Below are 25,321 nucleotides of genomic sequence, written 5' to 3'. Positions count from 1 at the left end.
AATTCAACATACTGTGCAGGCAAGAAGTCCGATGGATTTTTATTCTTAATTCCAGACGCCCTTCGGGGCTCAACTTTGAGTGGGATGTGTCCCACTTTTATTAGTTGGGTCTGGCTGGTTCACATGATCATTCCATACCCCAATATACCCCATTATATATGAAACATATAATTTTCTGTTTTGTTTCAGATTCTTATTGTATATACTTCTTTCCTTTGGCCAAATTTTTCTGATCACTTTTTCTCAAAATGAGTAGGTGTTTTCTCTTTTTTGGGGACATTAGGAACATTGCGGCTCCTTTATCATCCTTCTTTCTAAATAGGCACTAATTCTGTGCCTCAATTTAAATATATAATATAAAAAATAGAAGATAAATGATAGTGGAGCTTTCCAACAGGTTCTGCCCTTGACACATACCGCTGCGTCATTTCAGGTTTGGTTTTTGTTCATTATGTAATTTTTTGAAGCATATATATTGCTTCTTTCTTTTTATATAGACATTACATGACTATATACGTTTAATAATGACATGCAAACCAGAAATGCGCAGCGACATAGTGCATGGTATCATAACCACACATATACCATTTTAATTAAAATATTGTATTTTTATACATATAAATGTTGTTTGTTTTTAGATATACAAAAGGCTGCAGTCTTCAGAATTTCCACATTCTTTATTTATTGCCTATTTCACCCTATAGCCACATATAGCCACATATGTCTACTTCACAACCCTTTTACAATGTCACACAAAATGTATTATTATTTGTTTTATTTGTTGTTGTTCATCCATCCTTTTCACTAGTTATGACATATATATGTGTCTCACACATGGGGTCTCTCCTTTTTTTTTTTTTCTCATGTTTGGTTTCACCATCAAGAGTTTGAGAAATGAGATATTATTTCATTCACAAATCTTTTTTAATCTCATACACAGGAGCACCTCATGCGTGATACATCAAGGAAAATGGTGTTCCTTTGACTAATGATCACCTGGGAGTGTTTGGTGAAACGCCCCATTCACCTCTTTCCCTCCCCTATTTAAGCACATGTTAGTCATTTGTTCACTAGCTACGAGTAAGCATCACAGGATGTGAAACATGTCAGCTCTTTTTTCCTAATCCACTTCTTGGTTGACTGCATGAATTTTGGCTGTTTTTTCCATTTGAATTTTTGTTGTTTTTTCATGTTTTGAATAAAGACATCGTGTTTTGAGGAGTGCGGCGATCCAGGATTTTTCTTTCATCTCATGGTAATTGAGCACAGCCAGAACCCTCTTGGTTTGTTGGGACGGAAGCAATGGGGATTGATTGTTTTTAGAGCGGTATACTTTTCTTCACTACATCACGCTACACCTCATTAATAAAATAATAAAGTTAAAGTCCCCCTACACCAGTTGAAGTCATTGAAAGCGATTGGATGACGAAACCGGTCAGGGTGGGACTATTTCGGCGATCCGGAAACCGGAAGTGACGAGTGCGCTTCACTGGTGGTTCACTTAGACCAGGAAGGAAGATTAGCGCTGTGGCAACTAACACGCAAGCTTCTGGGGCCTCAGACACCATTTAGAAGTCACTCTTACTTTATATGCTCATTACCTGTATACTGACGGTACGTGCATTTGGAGCGGGGGTTTACCAATTGTGTCAAAAAGGGGTACTTTTTTTACTATTAAAAGCGGGTTTACACTATGTTGGTGCCTTCTTGTTTTTGTATATGTATATGGAGTATTAACCCATGGTGACCCCAGCAGTGCTGACGGATGTTCCAGTGAAAGTTACCGCTTATTCTTATCGGCCCTCTGGTGAGTTTGTACCCCAAAGGGGAGTGTGCCTCACTTGTGGTGAAGATTGGGAGCAGGTGCAGGATCCATCACATACCTATCATTAGAAGCACCCATCACTGTAGAAAATCTTTGTTGCATCGTCATCACATGAATGCCTTTATGCAGTTGGGCATTTAACCAACTTTAATCAGCGCTGTTTATCATTTGGACTTTCAGTTCTAGTTTGATACTTTTAATATTTATGTGTTCTATTAGTCTTTGACTTTTTTGGACTTTAAATAGCTGCTTATTTTTTTCATATCCTTTTAAAGAGTGATAGTGGTTATTTTATTTTATTTTATCTTGTTTATGCATTCTACTGTCAATTAGCTTTCTCAGAGACAACTTAGTTCTGTGGCGCCGAGTTGTGCATCTAGGCCTGGTGTTGCACTCTTGTTTGAGATATATATATATATATATATATATATATATATATATATATATATATATATATATATATATATATATATATTTACATAAACATGGCAGGGGAGCATTTTTACAGGGGGGGTCTGACTGAGGAAGAAAGGAAGTCAATAATCTTCCTCCTTCATCCTCAGTTCTCCGGGGACTCTCTGTTCTCTCCCTGATTCTCCACCTCTGGGTTAAAGAATCTGCAAGTGAAAATTCTGAAACAGATGCCAGTGAGGTGCTGAGATCGTACCTTCATAAACTGGCCATTTCTGTTTCTGTCAATGTCAGATTCTCTGTGTGCTGAGATGATCAGCGGAGAACATGTTCTCCGCTGATCATCTCAGTTAGGCCTCGTACACATGACCGGTTTTCCTGGCAAAAAAACTGCCAGGAGAGCATTTGGCTGGGAATCCCGGCCGTGTGTATGCTCCCTAGCAGTTTTCTCATCAGAAAAACAGCCGGGAATCTCGACGGGAAAATAGAGAACCCTGCTCTGTATTTTCCCGTCGGAATTCCCAGCAGAGTGTTTCTTGCCGAGAAAAACGGTCGTCTGTATGATTACCTGAGTGTATAAAAACCGTGCATGCTAGATAACACTTCGACGCATGTGCGGTAGCATACAAAGTTAGTGTGGGGTGTAGTAAGATGGCGGCGACCGGAATCGAATGTGACGAGACGCCGACTCGCCGTAGTCGATGACGTCACCGTGTTCTTGCCATTCAAAAGAACGGTGGTTCTTTTGAGTGGCCATTTGTAAACATGGCTTTGCAAGGCAAGCTTGCCAGGAATCCCATCACACTAATGGGATTCCTGGCCGTGTGTACAGAGCTTTACATAAACAACTAATGATCTGAGATGAGCTATGATGATCAGGGCTTTTTTTCAGTTGGAACTTGGTTGAACTCTGTTCTACCACCTCCAGCTTGGGCCCTCTGCTCCCTGCACACTACTATCGCTCTGTTGCAGCCAAGCTATCACTTGTAAACACAGAAGCCGGACTTCTGTGTTTCCAAGTGACAGCTTGGCTCCCTCAGATCTGATGTACTGAGTGGCTTCCACTTAGTGCAGGATGGGGAGAAGGGAGGTGCAGGTGCCCGTAGTGTTTGTAGTGCAGGATTGAGTTCCTGCACCTATTATCTGAGAAAAAAAGCCTTGATGATGCCCATCAGGAACACAGCTCATCTTTTTTTTTTTTGGTTATTTTGTTATTGCAAAAGTGCGTTTAAATATATGTCAATAAATATACAAAAGAGAAAAAAAAAAAATACTTAAATATGTGAATGAATACATTAATTTCCCCTAGCCGGACAGACCCTCATCCCACCCTCATCCCTTAACCCCACCCTCCGCCCTCCCCTATCTCCGAAATTCAGTCTCGTATTGTATCTCTCTTTGCCCGTTATACTTCTTATACTATATCATCCTATCTATATACCTCGATGAAAGTTTAAAATTAACCCAATCCTGCCATTTTAATTTAAATCCTCTTTCTCCTTCCTCTCCCATGAACCTGAGCTGTTCAGCATAATATATATCATTGATTCTGCAAAACCAGCTCCTCTCTGTTGGACTCATAGGGTCCTTCCATTGTTTGGGGATCAGACTCTTTGCTGCATCTAGTACGTGGGGAAGTAAAGTTCTCATATACTGTTTGGTTGGCATTTCTGTCCCGTGGAACAGACAGACCCATGGATCAGGAGGTATTTTAATTCCGGTTATCTCCTCAATTACTAATAATACGTTATTCCAGTATGTTTTAATTTTTGGACAGGTCCACCATATATGTGACATTGTACCCACTTCAAGACAGCCCCTCCAACAATATTTGGAGGTATCATCTCGAAAACGGTGTGCTATGACCGGGGTTATATACCACCGTGCTAAACATTTGAAGTTCATTTCGATTAATGCACAGTTAGTTGAACTAGTATGCGTCTTTTTTAATATTTTCCTGACCTCTAACTCGGTTTTACCTGTTCCCAATTCCTCTTCCCATTTATTAATATAAGGAGGGAAACCGGGATCTTTCAATCCCATCAAAATTTTGTAAATTGAGGAGATCCCGCCTCCTCCTTTTGGTGCCAAACACAAACGCTCCAAAGGGAGCAAATTTCTATCTGACCTCGGGAGGGAGGGGAAGGAATCTACAAAATGCGTCAGCTGCATATATCGCCACCGGTTCAGCTCAAACAATTCCTTTTTTTTACTTAATTCCTGGTAGGTAAGAATTTTGCCGTCTTTTAATATATCTTTTAATTGTGCGTCTGGTTTTTTAATCCAGTTACCAAACAGGCCTATTTTCACTGGTGCAAAAAAATTTGTGTCGAATAGAGGGATTAATGGGGAGTTAAAGCCCCATCTGTGCTTTTTGTGTGTTCTATCCCATATGGACATGGATGCCAATGTGATCGTGTGCATATGCGTATTTTGTTGTCTGAAATGTGGCGGTATCCAAATCTCTTTTCCTAACCGTGATTTATTTGAGCAACTTTCTAATCTAACCCACCTTTTCTCATTGTTATCTCTAACCCAATCAACCACCCGTGCCATGTGAATAGCCGTATAATATGTGTAAATATCAGGTACCCCCAAACCACCACGTTCCTTATCTCTAATTAATATTTCCATACTTATGCGCGGTTTTTTGCTCCGCCATATAAACCTATTTAATAACTGTTTTAATATTTTAAAGTAAGCACCTGGTAATACGATTGGTAACATTTGAATTTTATATAATATCTTAGGGAGGATAAACATTTTAAAACAATTTATTCTCCCTAGTAGAGATCTTTGTCTAGATGCAATTCTCTTTAAATCAATTTTAATATCATTTAATAACGGGATAAAATTCTGTAGGTAAATTAGCTCCGGGGATGCTGTGATATTAACTCCCAAATATTTTATCTCGATATCTTTCCAAATAAATGGAAACTCTTGCTTATATCTCCGTACGTCCTGTGCGTTCACGCTAATATTAAGGATTTCTGATTTTAGAGGATTGATTTTGAAATTTGACACATCTCCATACAATTTAAGAGTTTTTAATAGATTCGGGAGGGTTATAGTTGGGTTCGTTATATATAGTAAGATATCGTCGGCGAATGCTGCGAGTTTATGTTCCCCATCATTTGTTTGAATCCCCCTGATGTCCGGGTTATTTCTAATCCCGTCCAGCAATGGTTCCAAAGATAAAATAAATAAAAGAGGGGACAGGGGGCACCCCTGTCGGGTCCCATTGAACATCTCAAAAGTCCCTGATAGTGTCTCATTCACTTTGACTCTTGCTGTTGGGTGTTTATACAGAGCATTTATCCACCCCATCATTTTTGGACCGATCCCAATGAACTCCAATGTGTTCAGTAGAAATCCCCAGTCTACCCTGTCGAACGCCTTTTCGGCGTCTATAGACAGGAGTAGACCTGGGGATTTATTATCTTTTAATATCTGTGTTAACAGGAGTGTTCTGATGCTGTTGTCCCTACCTTCCCTCCCAGGGACAAAGCCTACTTGATCAGTATGTACTAAATCTTTCATGATTATTTTCATTCTCCCGGCTAAGATTTTGGCAAACAATTTTACGTCCGCATTTAATAGCGAGATGGGTCTAAAACTAGAACATAAGGAGGGATCTTTACCTATCTTGGGAATTATTGTAATAGCGGCCTCTAATGCCTCTCGGCGAATATCCCAATTTGAACCAATACCGTTTATATAAGAGCACATCCTGGGGATCAGAATGTCACTGAACTTTAGGTAATATGCAGTTGTTAACCCATCGGGGCCTGGGCTTTTCCCCTTTGGTGACTCCTTTAAATTGTTACGAATTTCCATTTCCGTTATAGGTTCTTCTAAAAAGCTAATTTTATCCTCGGGTATTTTATTTAAACCTGTGTTGTTTAGGAATTTTTTTGCATTATCACTTCTCCTTTTAATTTTTTCGGGGGGGTCCCCTTGCGATATCGAATATAACTTCCCATAGTATTCTTGAAATACTCTTGCGATCTCAGATGTTGTATGTACCTTACCCCCTTTACCCGTTTGAATGCTTTCTATAAAATTACCCTTAGGTTTGTTTTTGAGCCCTTTTGCTAGGAATTTACCCGACAAGTCTCCCCATTGATACTTCTCTTTCTTACGTCTATGAAATACCGCTCTATTTTCACATTCAATAAGATCTCTTAATTCCTCTCTTTTTAGGATAACATTACGCTCTGTTTCTTGCCCTCCTGTTTGTTTATGGGTCTGTTCAAGATCAAAGATACTTTTATATAACTCATCGTATTTCTTCTTACTTTCTTTTTTTTTCGCTGATCCTATTGCGATCAGTATGCCCCTAATATAGGCCTTGTGAGCCTCCCAAACTAATGATTCCGGCATATGTTCTGAGCAGTTTGCCTTGAAATACCATTCTAATTCCCGTTTTATCCTTTCTACAACCTCTTCATCCTGTATTAAATCCTCGTTAAGTCTCCATGTGGTGTTACTTTTCGGAGCTCCCTCGATTTTTACATTAATTGAAACTGGCGCATGATCCGACAGGGTAGTTATTCCAATTCCCGAACCTGTCACTACATCCAGTGAACTATGATCCACTAAAAAGAAGTCGATCCTGGAGTACGTCCCGTGTACAGCGGAGTGGAATGAGTAATCCCGTGTTTTCGGATGTTGTATTCTCCAAACATCTATCAGTTGAAGTTGATGTAATTTTTTTTTAAGTAATTTTCTTTGTGCATCTCCAGTCCGCTGTACACGAGACGTACAGTCGACTTCTGGATCCAGACAGAGATTCATGTCGCCAGCAACAACTACCCGGCCTATCCTGAAATCCATAAACATCTCGGTGACCCCCCTAAGAAATCTCATGGAGTTCGTGTTTGGACAGTAAATATTTGCAATAGAATAATCCACTTCATTTATTTTTCCTCTAAGTAAAAGATACCGCCCCTCGGGATCTGCTTTTCTCTCTCCCAGGACAAATCTTACTTCCTTGGCAAAACCTATGGCAACTCCCTTTGCCCGTTTAGTCGGTGAGTCTCCGTAGTACCATAGTGGGTATTCCGGTGAACTTATTTTAAGATTTGACTCCTGCGAGATATGTGTCTCTTGTATGAGTACTATATCAGCTCATCTTTTATAAACGGACACCACTGTTATCAAGAAGTCTGGAGTAAAATTCACTTGAAACATGAAAGAAAAAGTACAATATGTTGCAATTCTACAATGGTCCATAACATACAGTATACTAAGCAATACTTCAACCACGGAGTCTCTTATATCTGACAGTAACAATCCAACAGCTTAGGCCCGGGACAAATCTTTGCTCTTACCTTATCCGAGACAAGTGGTAATCTCATGCTTTCAAGCTGGCCACCTGGTTGACTGAACACAAAATGGTGCTCTTTGGATTTAGGTATGATGAAGTGTAACTGTATTTCCTCTCCCAGCATGGAATAGGAGAATGCAAAAGCGTGTAATGTGGATTCATACATCTGTCATCAAAGACAAAAAGAAAAGTCAATATAGTAATATTATAAGAAGATATACCAACATTTCTGCTCTTTGCAGGTTTGGAATACAGATGCTAATTCAATAAATAAGTGGACCCAAAAAACAAGAGGTCTTATTCAATATTGAGTTAAAAAGTCCTAAAGCTAAGCTCCAAGCAAACAGCTAAATACACAGATCAGTAGACTGATAAGCTAATTCCCATTTCCCTCTTTTCTCTCCTCATGTCTCTTTTTAGCACAGGGCACTGCAGCACAACTGATTGGCTCTATGGGGGAGATTTACTAAAGCCAGTGTACACAGAATCTGGTGCAGCTACTGTGTACAGTACATAGTAACCAATTAGTTTCTAACTTCAGCTTGTTCAAATTAAGCTTTGACAATACAACCTAGAAGCTGATCAGTTACTATGCAAAGCTGCACCAGATTCTGTGTGCACCAGTTTTAGTAAATCTCCCCATTTGTGTTGTTTCTGCCTCTCCCATTCTAAGCTCTGCTGTACATAGGATTGCAAGAGGTACTTACACTGCTTGCATATTAAAAATACATTTAAAGTACCATTCCAGGTGACACCGGTGTTCAAGACAGAGGGCAAAGACAGCAATGGAACCCTGATAGCAGTTCTAACCCCTCACTATTCTATACAAAAAAAAAAAACATTGGCCTTCAGTTATATTTTAATGATGTATTAATGAAGAATAAGCTGCATCTAGTTGCTTGTTATACATTTCTGGAGTTCAGCTTTAACTTCTAATTCTTTTGACATGCTTTTATTTGCACTACATTTCTTTGGACACAACATTTCTTTGGACACTGCATTTTATGCAGTCCTGGCTTCAATTGTGTAGACTTTAACTGGTTGCTATGGGTTAATGAACTAAAGAACTAACACTTAAAAGTGGAGTTCCACCCAAAAATGCAAATTCCTCTTTTTCAGAATCCACCCCCCCTCTGGTGTCACATTTGGCACCTTTCAGGGGGAGGAGGGAGCAGATATCTGTGTAATCCAGGTATTTTCTCCCACTTCCGGGCATAGGTCGCCATGGCTACCTATGCCAAGTCTGGCGCCTCCTCCTCCCCCCCCCCCCCGCTTTCTTCTGGGAGACTCACAGGTCCCAGAAGGACAGCAGGGACCAGTAGGATCTTGCAGCCCGACTCGCACATGCACAGTAGGAAACCAGGAAGTGAAGCCGCAAGCCTGATTCCCTTACCGAAGATGGCAGCGCCTCCACCCGAGAGCCGAGGGACAGATCAGCTTTGGGTGCTGACATCGCAGGCGCCCAGGACAGGCAAGTGTCCATATATTAAAAGTCAGCAGCTGCAGTATTTGTAACGGCTGACTTTTAATTTTTTTGGGGGGCGGAACTCCGCTTTAAGGTGGAACTAAACCCTCCCAATCTTTACAGCCAATGAAGCTGCCATCTTAGCCTTTGTTTGATCTGCAACTGCCATGGTGCTGCACATGTGATCAGTTATGACACCAGTTACTTGATGGGTTGATACAAAAGCAACTGTGACAGTTCTCATTTACGGCATGGCCTTGAATATACCTGATCTGGGAAGCAGTAAAGGTAAACCCAGATACACAGCACCGCGCCAAATCTTTACCTCCTGATATTCACGGACCATTTGCACGTTGGCTCCTTGCAGCTCGTATCTGCACCAACAAGGATTATCGAAAGATACGATTTTCTAGAGCTAAGACCACTGGGGGAGTGTGGTTCTTTAAGTGAAGACAACATACTGTATATATGCAGCCTTTTTATGGATTATGAAATAAAGCACCAAACCAAATTTACAACAGGATGTGACCCTTTTCTTTCAATATTTCTTCTTTTGGGAAACAGTTGAATCAATAATTTTTTTTTCCCCTTTAAGAACTATTTACTCAATAAGTTGCACCAACAGGAATGCCACACTATGAGTTCCAAATTAATACTCTTCATTACTCTTTATTAAAACAGCCACAGGAATGCTAGGTACAGCTCCTTGTTTCTCTTTGAGAAGCGCTGTGCCTAGAAGGAAACATGTCAGAATAGAACTTGTCCCTGCTGACTCTTTAAATAAAACAAGAATATTATTTTGCATCTCAGCATGTGGTAATCCTGTTGTTGGTACAATTTATTGCTTCAGTGGAGACAAGCTGAGCAAGAAACTGAGACGTGATTGTGGCGCGGGGAGCCTGATCTTGTCTGAAGCAGCATGTCACATATTTGACATTTGATATATTTATTCAATATGGTTGTATGTGCAGAATACAGTAAAAAAAAAAAATATATGACATTTAGCTTCCATCACTTTCCTTGGACTACAGCATGGGTGCTCAACCTGTGGCCCTCCAGCTGTTGCAAAACTACAAGTCCCATCATGTCTTTGTGAGTCATGCTTTTAACTGTCAGCCTTGCAATGCCTCATGAGAACTTGTAGTTCTGAAACAGCTGAAGTGCCATAGGTTGAGCACCAATGGATTACAGTAACCTTATTGTTGCTTTAAATTACTACACTTTGATTTGCCCTACCTGAAAGAGGCTTATTGCAAAGAGTAAGGACTTATGTTAACAGCATTCTTTAGAATGGCAATTGCAACATATGACAACAAAAGGTTGCGTTAGACCTGCAGTTTAAAACACACCTCAGAAGGACATGTCGTCTTGTCCAAAGAAATGCAGTGCTAATAAAAGCACATCAAATGCAGTCTCTGAACGCTCATCTGTACCACCCAATTAAAGTCAATGGGATTTTTCTGACCCGTATTTGACATGTGTTCCAATTGTATGTCAAAGACAGGAAGAAAAAACACTGGTCAACGTGGACCCTAATAACAAACAATATCCTAATGCAGATAAAAAGTTTATGGACTGTGTCAACGGGCTTTGAGATTGTTTAGATGACATCAGTTTGAGATGCTTCTGAGGTCAATCAGAATTAATTGGCAGGTGCATTTCACCTGCAGTTGATCTCCTTCTGACCTGCTTCAAGCAGGTTGTGAATTCACATAGACTTGTGTAGTATGGTAATGCAAAGCATGTCCGTCGCAAACATAAGCTCTTAATGTGCTTGGCCTGAGGTACAGAAATATGATGGTTTTGGAACAGTTACTATTGACTACTGCATTTAGCCCTTCCAATATAACATATACCCATATATCATAAAATATCTACAGACTCATAACTATAGATCCTATTATTTATATTTCCTTACTGTTACTTACCTGAAATCTAGGGTTGTATCCCATGTACTGATGGCACTGCTCACAATGGTGGTAAGTATTATAAGAGGCATATTTTGATAATCGCATGCGTGTTGTTGGTCGTTGTACATATAGGTCTTCATTTTTCCGGTATGTTGATTTATCTGTGAGAAAATAATAATATATAATTATTGTGTTTCATAAAAAAAAAAAAAAATTATCAAAAGCTCTGTCCTTTCATCTTATCTAATCCTGGTGAGTGATTATTTTGCCAGCCATAAACGGTGCAAATTTTAGCTGGTTCAGTAGGAAGTGGCTGATATTCGAACCATCCATGAGCAGGCTGGTTGTACCCAAGTCAATTCATCGATCGACTTAGGTACAACCAGCATGTCCAATTTTCCATGTGATTATTGCCAACGGTGATAATCACTGTGTGTTCTTCTGGCTGGTATGGCTCCCTGTGACCCCCCACCGGCAATCACTGTGTGTTCTCCCAACACGGATGGGCTCCCCATGACCCCCCGCTGGGAGAACACAATAGCTCCGAAGAGATTCCTGTAGTTGCAGGAAAGAAAATTGAACAGTCTATGGCTGGCTTTACTGTATACTGTACATCATCACATCCAGAACTGAAGGCTGGTTTGGGTTTACTCCACCAAGAGGGCGTAATCATTTTTCAAAAGAGGCTTAATAAAGTCCCACTTTTAACTTTTGCTCAGTTTGTCACCATAATTATATATAAAGTGGACCTGTCATTAAAGACTCATGTATCAGTAGAGCACATACTAAGCATTAGCAGTCAGTGAGCTGCTAATGCAATGCAGGAAAATTGCATCTGGGCTTAACCTAAATCAAAAAAGTCTACTCAGTTTGAAATGAATGTGTGTTTTATGAAATCCCACTACATGGTCAATTTTCTCAAGGCCCATTGCACCTTATGTAGTCTGTCCTAAAACAAATAGTAAGTACAGGAGGTGGTAAAAAATCTATTTTTAGGTTATATACCCATCTTGTTTCAATGTCGTCACCTGATATAGGTGGGCTCTGAGCGAGATGGTTGCGGGATGATCGATCCGGAGTTGGAAGAAGAGGAATGGGGGAAAATATGGGGGTTCTCTTTTTAGATATTGGATTCCCTTCAAGATAGGCTTATACAATTTTAGATAGCCCATCGAGCATATTACACACCATATAGATTGCATAAAATAAGCAAAAAATAAAAAGGTTAGCTTATATAAGGGGAGGAGAGAAGTCTCCTCTCCAAATATAGGGATTTTTACGTGAGGTGTGTTGCTCTTAGTATCGAAGGTAGGCGCACAAAACACAAGGTTTTTAGATATCAAAAATAATTTAATTATATAGATATAAAGTTTCACATTTCATAAAATAAGTTAGCAAAAAATGAAATATACAAGATCACGACCAAATTTACATGATTTATACAAAAAAGGAAATGAGGGTTATAATTAGAAGAAAAGTAGATGCGATATTGCCAACTAGTTTCGCACTAGATGTGCTTCATCAGGGCTTGCATGATACTTCTGTTCCTTATTTACATGTAATGGTCAATAAATGTTTAAAAAGCTCAAAGAACCATGGCAGAACAAGCTGCCCAGAAAGTAGCGAAGGCGAACCTGATGCGGACGGAAGGTATTGACTGCTGCACTTTCAATCAGTGGAAGCCAGATCCACTTGATTTTAACAGGTGCGGACAATGAGATGTATAGAGGGGGTTCACCACAATTGAGGAGGAAGAGATACAGGTATTTGTACGTTGTATCTAATTCTCTCCTCAATAGTAGTGAAGTTTGGATATAGGGTTAATGCTGTCAATAGAGTCCAGTGTAGTTCATACTGAATTCATAATATGTTCTATAAGTAAGTAAAGTACAAAATATGTATGCATATAGGTATATAGATGAATTCAATTTATTTTTAAAAAAGTAACTATTGCATTGCAGCGTAGTGCCCGTCTATTAGAGAAGAATATAATTGAAAAGGAAGAGAGTTTACCTTAGATGGTTAATAACATGGAGTATATAATACTATAAGCTGTTGTCCTAGGGGGATATACTATCCCAGTGGCATTATAGTTAAAGGCAATGCTGTCAGAATGGTCCAAGGGCAGTTATATATATTTAGGTTCCGATTCTATAAACAGACAGAATAATAAATAGATTAAGTTCATGCCCATGACAAGGAAAGCCTGCGTAGAGGATTAGAACTTAAGGAGATAAACTGGAAAGTAATTACCTTATTTATGTTGTGACACCAGAGAGCTGACTAAAGCAGCGTTCCACGTGTAATGTGATATCCTCCCTCACGCCGTCCAAGTCAGCGTCTGACATACATTGTGTCAGCGCTGGCCTTAAGAGCGACATCTCCACCGGAAATGATAAGAGTCAAACATGACCCCTGGCATCATATCCGGTCCACGCGTCCCAAGTTACTTGCGCGCGCATCCAATGCGCTCCAGCGTGATGATGTAAGCTGGAGCGCATAGGGAGGAGACATGTGTTGACAGTCTCGGACCGGCCAAAGACGAAAAGGTGGCCGGATGTGCGCGCGCATCCCATCTGATGTTGATGATAGGACGGGAGGCGTTAAAGAAAGCACGCCCCCTGTATTGGGACATGTGATTGGCCACACCAAGGTTGTGCAAAGTCCGACCTACCCCCGCATCAAGGAACCCTCCATATATTAGATGGAATAGTTCAGAGCTTTGAAAACACAAACAGAAAGTTTTAGTAAACAAAATGGTCAATTTTCTCAAGGCCCATTGCACCTTATGTAGTCTGTCCTAAAACAAATAGTAAGTACAGGAGGTGGTAAAAAATCTATTTTTAGGTTATATACCCATCTTGTTTCAATGTCGTCACCTGATATAGGTGGGCTCTGAGCGAGATGGTTGCGGGATGATCGATCCGGAGTTGGAAGAAGAGGAATGGGGGAAAATATGGGGGTTCTCTTTTTAGATATTGGATTCCCTTCAAGATAGGCTTATACAATTTTAGATAGCCCATCGAGCATATTACACACCATATAGATTGCATAAAATAAGCCCATTGCGTTCTCAGGATTGTTGGAGATGTGGTGGTTCTCCAGGAGATCTTTCTCATATTTTCTGGACATGCCCCATTATTATGTTTTGGAAAGAGGTTTTGGGCGTAATTGCTGAAGTTACATCTGTTACTTTAGAGCGAAAGTTGGGGATTGGCTTGTTAGGATTGGTAGAAAATATTATCCCTATGGTGGTAAAAAGAACACAAATAGGTTTGCTCTTATTTTATGCGAGAAAGGCAATTACATTAAGTTTGAAAAAAAAAAAACAGCTCCCCCTCATTGGCCTTTTGGAAGTATTTAGTGAATAATAGTTTGCCATTATATAAAGATACATATTTGAATAGAGGCTGTCCAAAAAAATATGAAAGGGTATGGTCCAGCTGGTTAGCACAACCTACAACCGCCTCAGAACAGTCTATGGCTTAAATGCAAGATATATCAAAGAAACCGGTAAGGATAAATAGAGTCCAACGCTAAATAAATGTTAGAATTTGTAGCATAGAGTATGGAACAATCTTTGATAAAAGGAACCGATGGGTATACGAGCCTCACCATAATATTAGTTGTATTGAGTATAGATGAAGATATATCTTTTTTTTTGTATAATAGATGATCCCTATTGATGCTCCTGCAAGAGCATATTTTAGGAGATGTTTAATATTTGTCATATGTATATCTACTATGTTATGAAATGCTTTATTAAAAAGATTTAAAAAAAAACAATATTCATTGAACTGTATACAATGCTACTAGGTAGTACCACAGCTCCTGGTTACGTGATTTTCTGATGTGTAACCTCCTTATAAGGAGGCTGCAGGAAGTTCAGAGAACATGCATGGAGCTCACAGAAAAGATATAGGGGTTGATGTACTAAAGGCAAAGAGACTGTGCACTTTACAAGTGTAGTTGCTCATTAGCAACCAAAGTGCTTCAGCTAACAGGACAAGAGAACATAGAAGATGAATGCTATGGCCATAATGAGCACCACTGAGATGGTAGGCTGTGTGCAATGAGTCAGTTAATGAAACATAATGTTTGGCTGAAGGCTACCTTTATTGTTCATTTAGGAAATAGATTCTACAAATTCATATTATGGGTAATCTTGGGAATCTCAGAGTGTAATCCACACTACCCTTCAAATATATTACTTTTGAGAATAGCTATATCAATCATAGGCAGCTGCCTCCATCTTACATAAATAAAAGCCACAATAAACAATGCAGCCCACATACAATGCCAAATGCATTTACACACAATAATAGATAAAGAAACAATATAACAAAAGTTTCTAAATATAGCCAGTAAATCTATCAGAAGCCCATATCAAAAAATAACACGGAGCAGAAAGGTAGTAGAGAAGACACACAGGAAGAATTCTACACTTTGATTATTTGTCAGATGGGAAGACCAAACAACAATGCCCATCAAATCATTCAAAAGAAGACGAGCCAATGCAAAGACCTGATTGAAGGGATACAAGCAGACAGAAAGATTGAAATCATGATGGAATGGTACACTGGACACATCTCCCAGGAGATGAGCAACCAATTACTGGGAATAAGGACATGGCAGCTACACAGAATCCATTATCTAGGAGAACACGTACATTCCTGTATACACTGTTACCGTTACATTCTCATTATAGGACACCTGCTGACTAGGGCAAGGTAGCTGTCACTACGAATTAAAGGAGATCTTTACCGAAACATGTCCAGCCTTATGCAACAGATACCGCAAGGAGCAAAACGCAACCGTCTATAATAAGTTAAATTAAGAATTTACTTTATGAAAGCCAGACCAGTATAGGAGGGATTCTGATCGGTTCCTATAAATACAGCTTGGTGAGCTTTGCTCTTTGCATTGTATTACTAATCAGGCGTGATAATAACATACTGTGTGTTTTACTGAGCTTAAAGAACATACAAATCGTATTTCTTTAGAAGAGATATGCAAGGACACCTAACAAAGCAAAATAAGGGTGATGGTGGACAGAATGCATTGTAAATTGTAAAATGTCACATTCTATCTCAACATTGTCTAACCAAAAGTGTCACAGTAGCCTTGTGAAATAGTTCCTGAACCATCTAGGTATGTCATGAATGTGCACACTTACCCCACCTAACATAAAAGGATGCGGCCACACACCAAGGACGTATAGAACATCCAATAATTTTATTGAGCATGAAGAAAAGACACTACAGCACACAGAAAACCTCCCACATGAGGCCATGCCACTAACGCATTTCACTCATTCTAGGTCTGCTTACCTCACCTAAGCTGAAAGGATTGGGTCACACATCGATGATGTATAGAACATCCAGTAATTTTATTAAGCGTGAAGAAAAGACACTACAGCACACCGAAAACCTCCCACATGAGGCCATGCCACTAATGTATTTTTACTCATTCTAGGTCTGCTTACCTCACCTAAGCTAAAATGTGGGTCACACATCGATGATGTATCCAGTAAGTTTAATAAGCAGGAAGAAAGGACACTCCAGCACACACCGGAAAGCTTCCACCATGGGGCCATGCCACTAACACATTTCTCTCATTCCAGGTCTTAATCATAATTCCTCAACCATCTATGTATGTTGTGAGTGTACACACTTACCCCACCTAAGCAGAAAATTATTGGGCCACACACCAAGGATGTATAGAACATCCAGTAAGTTTACTGAGCATGAATGAATGAAAACTTATATAGCGCAGCACATGCAAACTTAATCGCCTCTGGGCGAGCAAAGGACACTGCAGCAGACAACACAAACCCCTCAACTGAGGCCATGCCACTAACGTATTCCATTCATTCCTGGTCTTAATCATTATTCCTGAACCATCTAGGTATGTAACATTTACAAAGTTGGTATTTGCATAGGATTATTAAAGATGTAGCAGGTGGTAAGATCACAGCCACTTTAGGGTGCCTGTGTGATGTATCAAGTACATCACAACTTTTCTTTGTCACGCTTCATGACAGGTATCCAAGGGCCAATTCACATCATCTTATTTGTGTGTGTTACTGAATTATGAATGGAACCCCAATGCACCTTCCTATGGATGTGCGTTAAAGCTCAGAACGAATAACAGCAATGAACTTAAATACATTTCAGTGTACTGCCAAAAATGAGTGTATCACAACACAGGTTAGTTCATTGCCGCATGTTGTGCTGAGCTGTTATGCATATCAGTCGGAAGGTGTGTAGTGGAGACATGCAGAAGGAATAGAATGTATCAATGCAAAAAAAGTTTTAAAAACTCAAGTTTTTTCAGGAGCAGTGATTTTAATAATGCTTGAAACAATAAAAGTGAAATATTCCTTTACATTTCGTACCTGGGGGGTGTCTATAGTATGCCTGTAAAGTAATGCATGTTTCACGTGCTTAGAAAAGTCCCTGCACAAAATTAAATTTCTAAAGGAAAAAAAGGAAATTTAAAACTACTGGCGGCTATAATGAATTGTCAGGTCTCGGCAATACAGATAAAAGTAATTGAAAAAAAATTACATGGGTTCCCCCCTTAGTCCATTACCAGGCCCCGAAACAATTTTTTTTTTTTAAATGCCTGGGGGTCCCCCAAATTCCATTACCAGGCCCTTCAGGTCTGGTATGGATATTAAGGGGAACCCTGCGCCAAATAAAAAAAAATGGCGTGGGGTTCCCCCCAAAAATCCATATCAGACCTTTCAGGTCTGGTATGGATTTTAAGTGGAACCCGGCACCAAAATAAAAAAATGGCATGGGGTTCTCCCCAAAAATCAACACCAAGCCCTTATCCGAGCACGCAACCTGACAGGCCACAGGAAAAGAGGGGGGGATGAGAGAGTGGCCCCCCTCCTGAACTGTACCAGGCCACATACCCTCAACATGGAAAGGATGTCCCCATGTTGATGGGGACAAGGGCCTCATCCCCACAACCCTTGCCCAGTGGTTGTGGGGGTCTGCGGGAGGGGGGATTATCAGAATCTGGAGGCCCTCTTTAACAAAGGGGGCATCCAGATCCCGGCCCCCCCATGTGAATTAGTAAGGGGTATGCTGAACCCCCACCATTTCACAAAAAAAGAGAGAAAAAACACACACAGCTTGGGACAAGAAAAAAAAGAATCCAGCGCTGTAATCCTTTTACGAGTCCGACCTGCTGCTACAAACAATAGAGCCTCCTCCAAAGGAGGCACCCAGGTGAATGACACATGGTCCGTCTGACAGCTCTTTTATAACTGAGGGTGGGACCACCCATCACGTGGACGGGGGACCCCGCCCCCCCGATGCAAGGGGGGAAATGCCGGGGTTGCCCATTGACATATACGGGTGACCCCCGCCCGCTCTGACGCAACACAGGTTTCTCGTTGCACCAGAGAGGGGTGGGGTCACCCGTCCACGTGACGGGTGGCCCCACCGTCGGTTATAAAAGAACTGTCAGACGGGTCGCGCATCATTCAGCCGGGTGGCTCTATCGTTCGTAGTGGCGGGTCGGACTCGTAGAAGGATTACGGCGCTGGATTTTTTTGGTAAAATGGTAGGGGTACAATGTACCCCGTACCAATTCACATAGGGGGGGGCCGGGATCCGGAGGCCCCCTTTGTTAAAGTGGGCTTCAAGATTCTGATAAGCCCCCCACCCACAGACCCCCACAACCAACGGGCAAGGGTTGTGAGGATGATGTCCTTGCCCTATCAACATGGGGACATACTCCCCATGTTGGCATGTGGCCTGGTACGGTTCAGGAGATGGGAGGTCTCTCATCCCCTCCTCTTTTCCTGCGGCCTGCCAGGTTGCATGCTCGAATAAGGGTCTGGTATGGATTTTTGGGGGGAACCCCACACAATTTTTTTAAAATTTTGGCGTGAGGTTCCCCTTAAAATCAATACCAGACCTGAAGCATCTGGTATGGATTTTGAGGGGGACCCCCTACACCATTTAAAAACAAAATTGGCGCAGGGTTCCCCTTAATATCCACGCCAGACCTGAAGGGCCTGATATGGAATTTGGGGGGTACCCCCACGCATTTTTTTTTATTTTGGTTCAGGGTTCCCCTTAATATTCATACCAGACCCATGCCGATTTTTTCAATGACTTTTATCTGTATTGCCGGGTCCCGACAATTTATTATAGCTGCGAGTAGTTTTAAATTACTTTTTTTCCTTTAGAAATGTCATGTTGTGCAGAGACTGTTATAAACACAGGAAACATGTGCTACTTTACAGGCATACTATAGAAATATAGTATGCTATAGAAATTTAAAGGAATATTTCACTTTTTTTTGTTTTACTTTAAGCATTATTAAAATCACTGCTCCCGAAAAAACTGGCATTTTTAAAACTTTATTTTGCATTGATACGTGTCTCCTGGGGCAGGACCCAGGTCCCCAAACACTTTTTATGACAATAACTTGCATATTGACCTTTAAAATTAGCACTTTTGATTTCTCCCATAGACTTTTAATGGGTGTTAAATTTGCCGCGAACACCCCAAATTGTTCTCTATTCAGCGAACAGGCGAACAGCCAATGTTCGAGTCAAACATAATGCTCACCCCTATATGTGATGGAGAACTTGTCAGGCTGATAACAGAAAAACGGAGCAGGAGACAGCTACGGGTGCTTTGAAGAGAGATAAAAAAACACTGCAGATATATGTGCCCAGCTTAAATTTTATGAATCGGATTTACATCCACTTTAAGCACTGTCTGTGATACTTTTTTATTTGCACTGACATCCAAATTTTAGGACAAGCTTCCAGGTGTACCACCTTCTTCAAAGTCCAAGCAGTGCTAATACACAAAGTTTTATCAGAATTTAAAGGGAAAAAAACACAAATGTACACAACAATGGTAATTAAACTTGGAGAGTTAGTGAGATAAGGCAGAGAGAGAGAGAGAGAGAGAGCTATGAAAGCCAGCATCGGGGGTTGTTGGAATGTTTCTTTAGGAGTTTCATTCTCTATTATGATGGGTTGTAAGTCTTTGATTATCTTTCTTATCCTCTCTAGTACCAAATTGTATGTGGTAACTATTTTTTTTTCTTTCTATTGAAGGAGATTTTCTCTTTGGGTTTTCAGGGCTATGATTATGCTTATAGTAATGATTTTGTTCATGTTCTTGTGGAGGGAGTCTGCTAGTTTTCTGAAATGTTTATTTCAGTCTTCAGAGTTTAAGAATATTTAATTGTATCAGATGGCCACTGAATATTCTTGGATCCAAAAGACAGAGATTATTACCTCAGAATACTAGCAGACTCCTTCCATAAGAAAAGTTACAGTGCATCTGGAAAGTATTCAAAGCGCTTTACTTTTTCCATATTTTGTTATGTTACAGCCTTATTCCAAAATGGATTAAATTCATTATTTTCCCCAATACCCCATAATAACAACGTGAAAGAAGTTTGTTTGAAATCTTTGCAAATATATTAAAAGTGGAAAAAAAACATGTACATAAGTATTCACAGCCTTTGCTTAATACTTTGTTAAAGCACTTTTGGCACCAATTACAGCCTGAAGTGTTTTTGAGTATGATGCTACAAGCTTGGCATACCTATTTTTGGGCAGTTTTTCCCATTCTTCTTTGTAGGACCTTGTAACGGAATGGCTCGTGACACCCAGAGACCTTTGAAGGATGTGGGGTACTCCTGTGCCAGCGTCACTAATGACTCTTGGGTCTAGGGTCATCCTATGCCCCTTTTGGGCATAGGATGGCTGAGAAATGATAATTCATGTATTGCAGGAGATCTGGACATATTACAGGTGATTTCATGCTGACCCCCAACCGGTCAATAAGAGTGTCTACTTCGATGCTTAAACTGTTGAGATGCTAACTAAGTCTGCTACTGTAGTGATGTGGATTGAAACTGAGAGTCAGCCTGGCTGGCTATTATGGGATGTTAAAGTATCTTGCTGTGATTACATTCTGTGTTCATTGTACTAATTAAGTCTGAGAGGTCAGATGTCTCCTTTCAGGGGTAGGGAATTAGCATGTCAATTATGTTTAGTAAAGGAATGTGTTTTGTGTAACAGGTGAGGGGAACTTGTCGCAGAGCCAGATCGTCTGGGTAATGAGTAGTAATTAACTCACCTGAATGTCATTATCTAAAATAATGTGATTGAAGCCCCATTGTGTGATGTGTGGGTGGAGTGTGTCTTTGTTCCTTTGATTACTGTAACATGCCTGTAACTGCATAAAAAGCTGAGAGTGTACCATTAAAGCATTGGTTCATTCATTTTGAAACCAGAGAGTAACAGAGCTGTGTGTGAAGTCTCGTTATTCTGGGAAATGAAATGGGCCCTGTCGGTCAGAGTGTCGGATAAGCTGTCGTGGTTGATGGAATGTAAATCGTAAATGGTGGTGACCCTTATAGACCTCTCAAGCTCCATCAGGTTGGATGGGGAGCATCGGTGTACAGCCATTTTCAGGGATGTTTAATTGGGTTCAAATCTGGGCTCTAGCTGGGCTACTCAAGGACATTCACAGAGTTGTCCCGTAGCTACTCCTTTGTTATCTTGACTGTGTGCTTCGGGTTGTTGTCCTGTTGGAAGATAACCCTTTGCCCCAGTCTGAGGTCCAGAGCGCTCTGGAGCCGGTTAAAGGACATCTCTGTACATTGCTGCATTCATCTTTCCCTCAATCCTTACTAGTCTCCCAGTTCCTGCTGCTGAAAAACATCCCCATAGCATGATGCTGCCACCACCATGCTTCACTGTAGGAATGGTATTGGCCAGATGAGTGGTGCCTGGTTTCCTCCAGACATTATGCTTGCCAATCAGGCCAAAGAGATCAATCTTTGTTTTATCAGACCAGAGAATTTTGTTTCTCATGGTCTGAGAGTCCTTCAGGTGATTTTTGACTTTCATCTGGCCACTATACCATACAGGCCTGATTGGTGGGGTGTTGCAGAGATAGTTGTTCTTCTGGAAGATTCTCCTCTCTCCACAGAGAAACGCTGGAGCTCTGTCAGAGTGACCATCGAGTTCTTGGTCACCTCCCTGACTAAGGCCCTGACCAAGGCATTTTTCAGGCATTTTGCTTCTGGTGACAAAACATTCAGATGTGAACAGGCACCATTGAAATGAATAGGATTTTGCTTGTTGGGCATTTTTCAGGCGTGTTTTTTTCCTGGGGTTTTACAAGCGTTTTATGATCTGAAAACACTCAGGTGTGAATGCAGCCTGCAATAAATATTCCAACAACCTCCAATACAGACTTTCAGGTAAACTATGTCACAATGATTAGATAGGCCTCAGTCACTGGGAAATATCATAAAAAAATTTGTGAAATTAATATATTTCTATTTCTCAATTCTTTGGAAATGTGTGGGCTGTGAATTACTGCTCTGCCTGCTGTAGGTAAACTTCCAAAAACTCCTGTTGGAAAAACTTTGTGTGTCAAAGATGCTGTTTAATCCCTGTGGATAATTCTGATTACATATAAGACTATCATAATTATAGGACAATGGGTCTCTAGTGTTTTAGGGATATTCCCCTGAAGAAGATACAAGTTAATACCAGTATCGACACGCATAGGGGAGGGGACAGGATAGTGCAGGAGGCAGTGGAGCATTCTTAGCTAAAAGAAAGGACACGTTACTTCAGCAGTATCCTTGAGCTTGTAAAGAGTGGTGCACTGTAGTACCCACGAAATCTGAGTACCCCACAGTAGGGGCTAAGTTTTATTTACACAATAACATTTTAAAACTATATCAAACTATAGAGTTATTTTCATCATACACATGTGGAACACATTACCAGCAATCAGCCCAGGATTCCAACATAATCACTGAACCCAGAGGTGGTTCATATGCGTGTTCTGACCAGGCTTAATTTCAGGGTCACACGCTCTAAGGTGAGCGCATATACGGAAGGGGGAGCACCAGAGTGGACACCAGGACACGCCTTGCTATCACCAGTTGCTTCGGATTTTTTTTTAACTGTGAATGGACTGTATATATTATGCATGTCAGTTTGTGAATCAAGCAAAATAGTACTTTGCACATAGCACTTTTGTAGTGCATGGGAACACGTTTTTGAATATTTTGAGCACACTTATATTGGATGTTTTTTATGACAGATGTTGTTATTTGAGCATTAATGCATATAATTGTTATTTGTTGCACAAAATCACTTTAATTAGCATTAAGTTGTGGCACTAATTAGCACTTTATGCATGTAATCTTCTATAGGCAATTAATAGAGTGTGAATATATGGATAAGTAGATAAACTAATCAAAAATAGTTCACATGCTGCACTATAATTGAGCACACAGTTACACTAATTTGAGTTAGTGGTGTCATTATATTATTCCTTATGTGGTTTTCTACAGACACAGTGTAGCGTGTTATGTGTAAAAAACACAAAGGCATATTTTTTAGCACAGCACTTTTTTTCTGTTACTTTTATACTGAATGCACAGCCTTCTGGGATGTGATCAGTGCTAGCAGCTGATTATATTAGAACCTCTAATGTGGGCACCTTCAGACTTCAACTCAGATATTCCCATCATTACAGTAGAGAGCATTATGAAACTCTGAATTTTCTTTTTATAATGTAGCCATTTTTAAACTGTAAAATATAATTAAATAACAGTGAACCAATTAAACTCTGCTATATTAAATCAAGATGGTAACAGCATGCAATGAAAATAATATTTAAAACCTGTCGAGCTCCATTATGGTCTTACACAGTGTTAAATTATTCAGTGTTAGCAATGAAAAATATAAACATGTTGGTTGCTTTCACAGTTGTTTCCTAGCAATGGGTAACTAGGTATTATTATATGTAACTATGTAACTAGGTAGTTAAAACACCTAGGTAGCTTCCAGGTGTTGTACCCCCTGCTGGGTAAAAAGACAACCTTTAATTAGATTGATGTGTTGATCGTTTATCTTGACTCATGTTGGGTGAGCTGGCTACCTTTCAAGTTCTCACCTTCACAGTATTAGATTTGTTGTAAATGTAAGAACTCACCGTAGATTTGTCTTTCTCAACCATTTATCTGTGGACAAACCCTTGAAATAATTTTCATGTCTCGGGGAACCCCAGCTAGAAACAATTATATCTGAAGCTCATAGTATAATAGCCATATCACACTGGTGGTCAATAGGAGAAGAGCCCCCTCACCCTGCTGGTCAATGAATAAAATGCCTTGTTATAGTGGTGGTTAGGGGAAAGGATGTTCCTTATATTGGTGGTCAGTGGGAAGAATATTCCTTACATTGGTGATTAGGAGGAAGAATGGTACTTACATTGGTGATTAGGAGGAAGAATGGTACTTACATTGGTGATTAGGAGAAAGAATGCTCCTTACATTGGCGGCCAGTGAAAAGAATGCTCCTTACATTGGTGATTAGGAGGAAGAATGCTCCTTACATTGGTGATTAGGAGGAAGAATGCTCCTTACATTGGTGATTAGGAGGAAGAATGCTCCTTACATTGGTAAATAGGAGGAAGAGTGCTCCTTACATTGGCGGCCAGTGAAAATAATGCTTGTAGTGGTCAGTGGGACGAATGCCCCTTACATTAGTGGTCAGTGGGACGAATGCCCCTTACACTGGTAGTCATTGGGAAGAATACTTACCATCCTGGCGGTTGGTGGAAAGAATATTATCTACATTGGTGATCAGGAGGAAGAATGATCCTTACATTGGTGGTCAGAGGAAAGACTATTCCTTACATTGGTGGCCAGGAGGAAGAGTGCCCCTTACATTGGTGGTCAGTGGGAAGAATAATCCTTACATTGGTTGTCAGTGGGACAAATGCCCCTTGCACTGATTGTCATTGGGAAGAATACTCACCATACTGGCGGTTGGTGGGAAGAATATTCCTTACATTGGTGGTCAGAGGAAAGACTATTCCTTACACTGGTGGTCAGGAGGAAGCGTGCCCCTTACATTGGTGATCAGGAGGAAAGAATGAGTCTTACATTGCTGATCGGTGGGAAGAATATTCCTTACATTAGTGATCAGGAGGAAGATTGATCCTTACATTGGTGATTAGTGGGAAGAATATTAATTTATTGGTGGTGAGTGGGAAGAATGTCCTTTACATTGGTGGTGAGTGGGAAGAATGCCCCTTACATTGGTGGCCAGTGGGAAGAATGCTCCTTACATTGATGGTCAGTGGGAAGAATGCCCCTTACATTGGTGATCAGTGAGAAGAATGCTCTTTACATTGGTGGTCAGTGGGAAGAAAGAATGCCCCGGAGTAAAGGAAACCTAGGCAGAGGGGCCGCATAAATAAGTGAATGAGTGAAAAACTTATATAGCGCAAAACACTTGCGAACTGAATCGCCTCTGGGTGCTGTATCCATTGCATGAGTAAAAACCTCTTTGACCT

The 25,321-nt window shown here is 40.4% G+C and overlaps 1 protein-coding gene across 1 annotated transcript in view; it reads right to left on the bottom strand.

Moving 5' to 3' along the window:
* The window catches only part of GREB1 (growth regulating estrogen receptor binding 1), a 213,598-nt gene that overhangs the window by 28,327 nt on the left and 159,950 nt on the right, over positions 1 to 25,321 (bottom strand). The window contains exons 25-26 of the mRNA XM_040348569.1: positions 10,959 to 11,101; positions 7,570 to 7,731 (exon numbers count right to left, since the gene is read on the bottom strand). Coding sequence (XP_040204503.1) covers positions 7,570 to 7,731; positions 10,959 to 11,101 — 305 coding nt within the window. The remainder of the gene's footprint in view (positions 1 to 7,569; positions 7,732 to 10,958; positions 11,102 to 25,321) is intronic.

The sequence above is a fragment of the Rana temporaria genome, chromosome 4 (genome assembly GCF_905171775.1).
Source record: "Rana temporaria chromosome 4, aRanTem1.1, whole genome shotgun sequence".
NCBI lineage: Eukaryota > Metazoa > Chordata > Amphibia > Anura > Ranidae > Rana > Rana temporaria.
The sequence above is the reverse complement of the archived record's forward strand: the minus strand, read 5'-3'. Positions and strand labels throughout refer to the sequence as shown.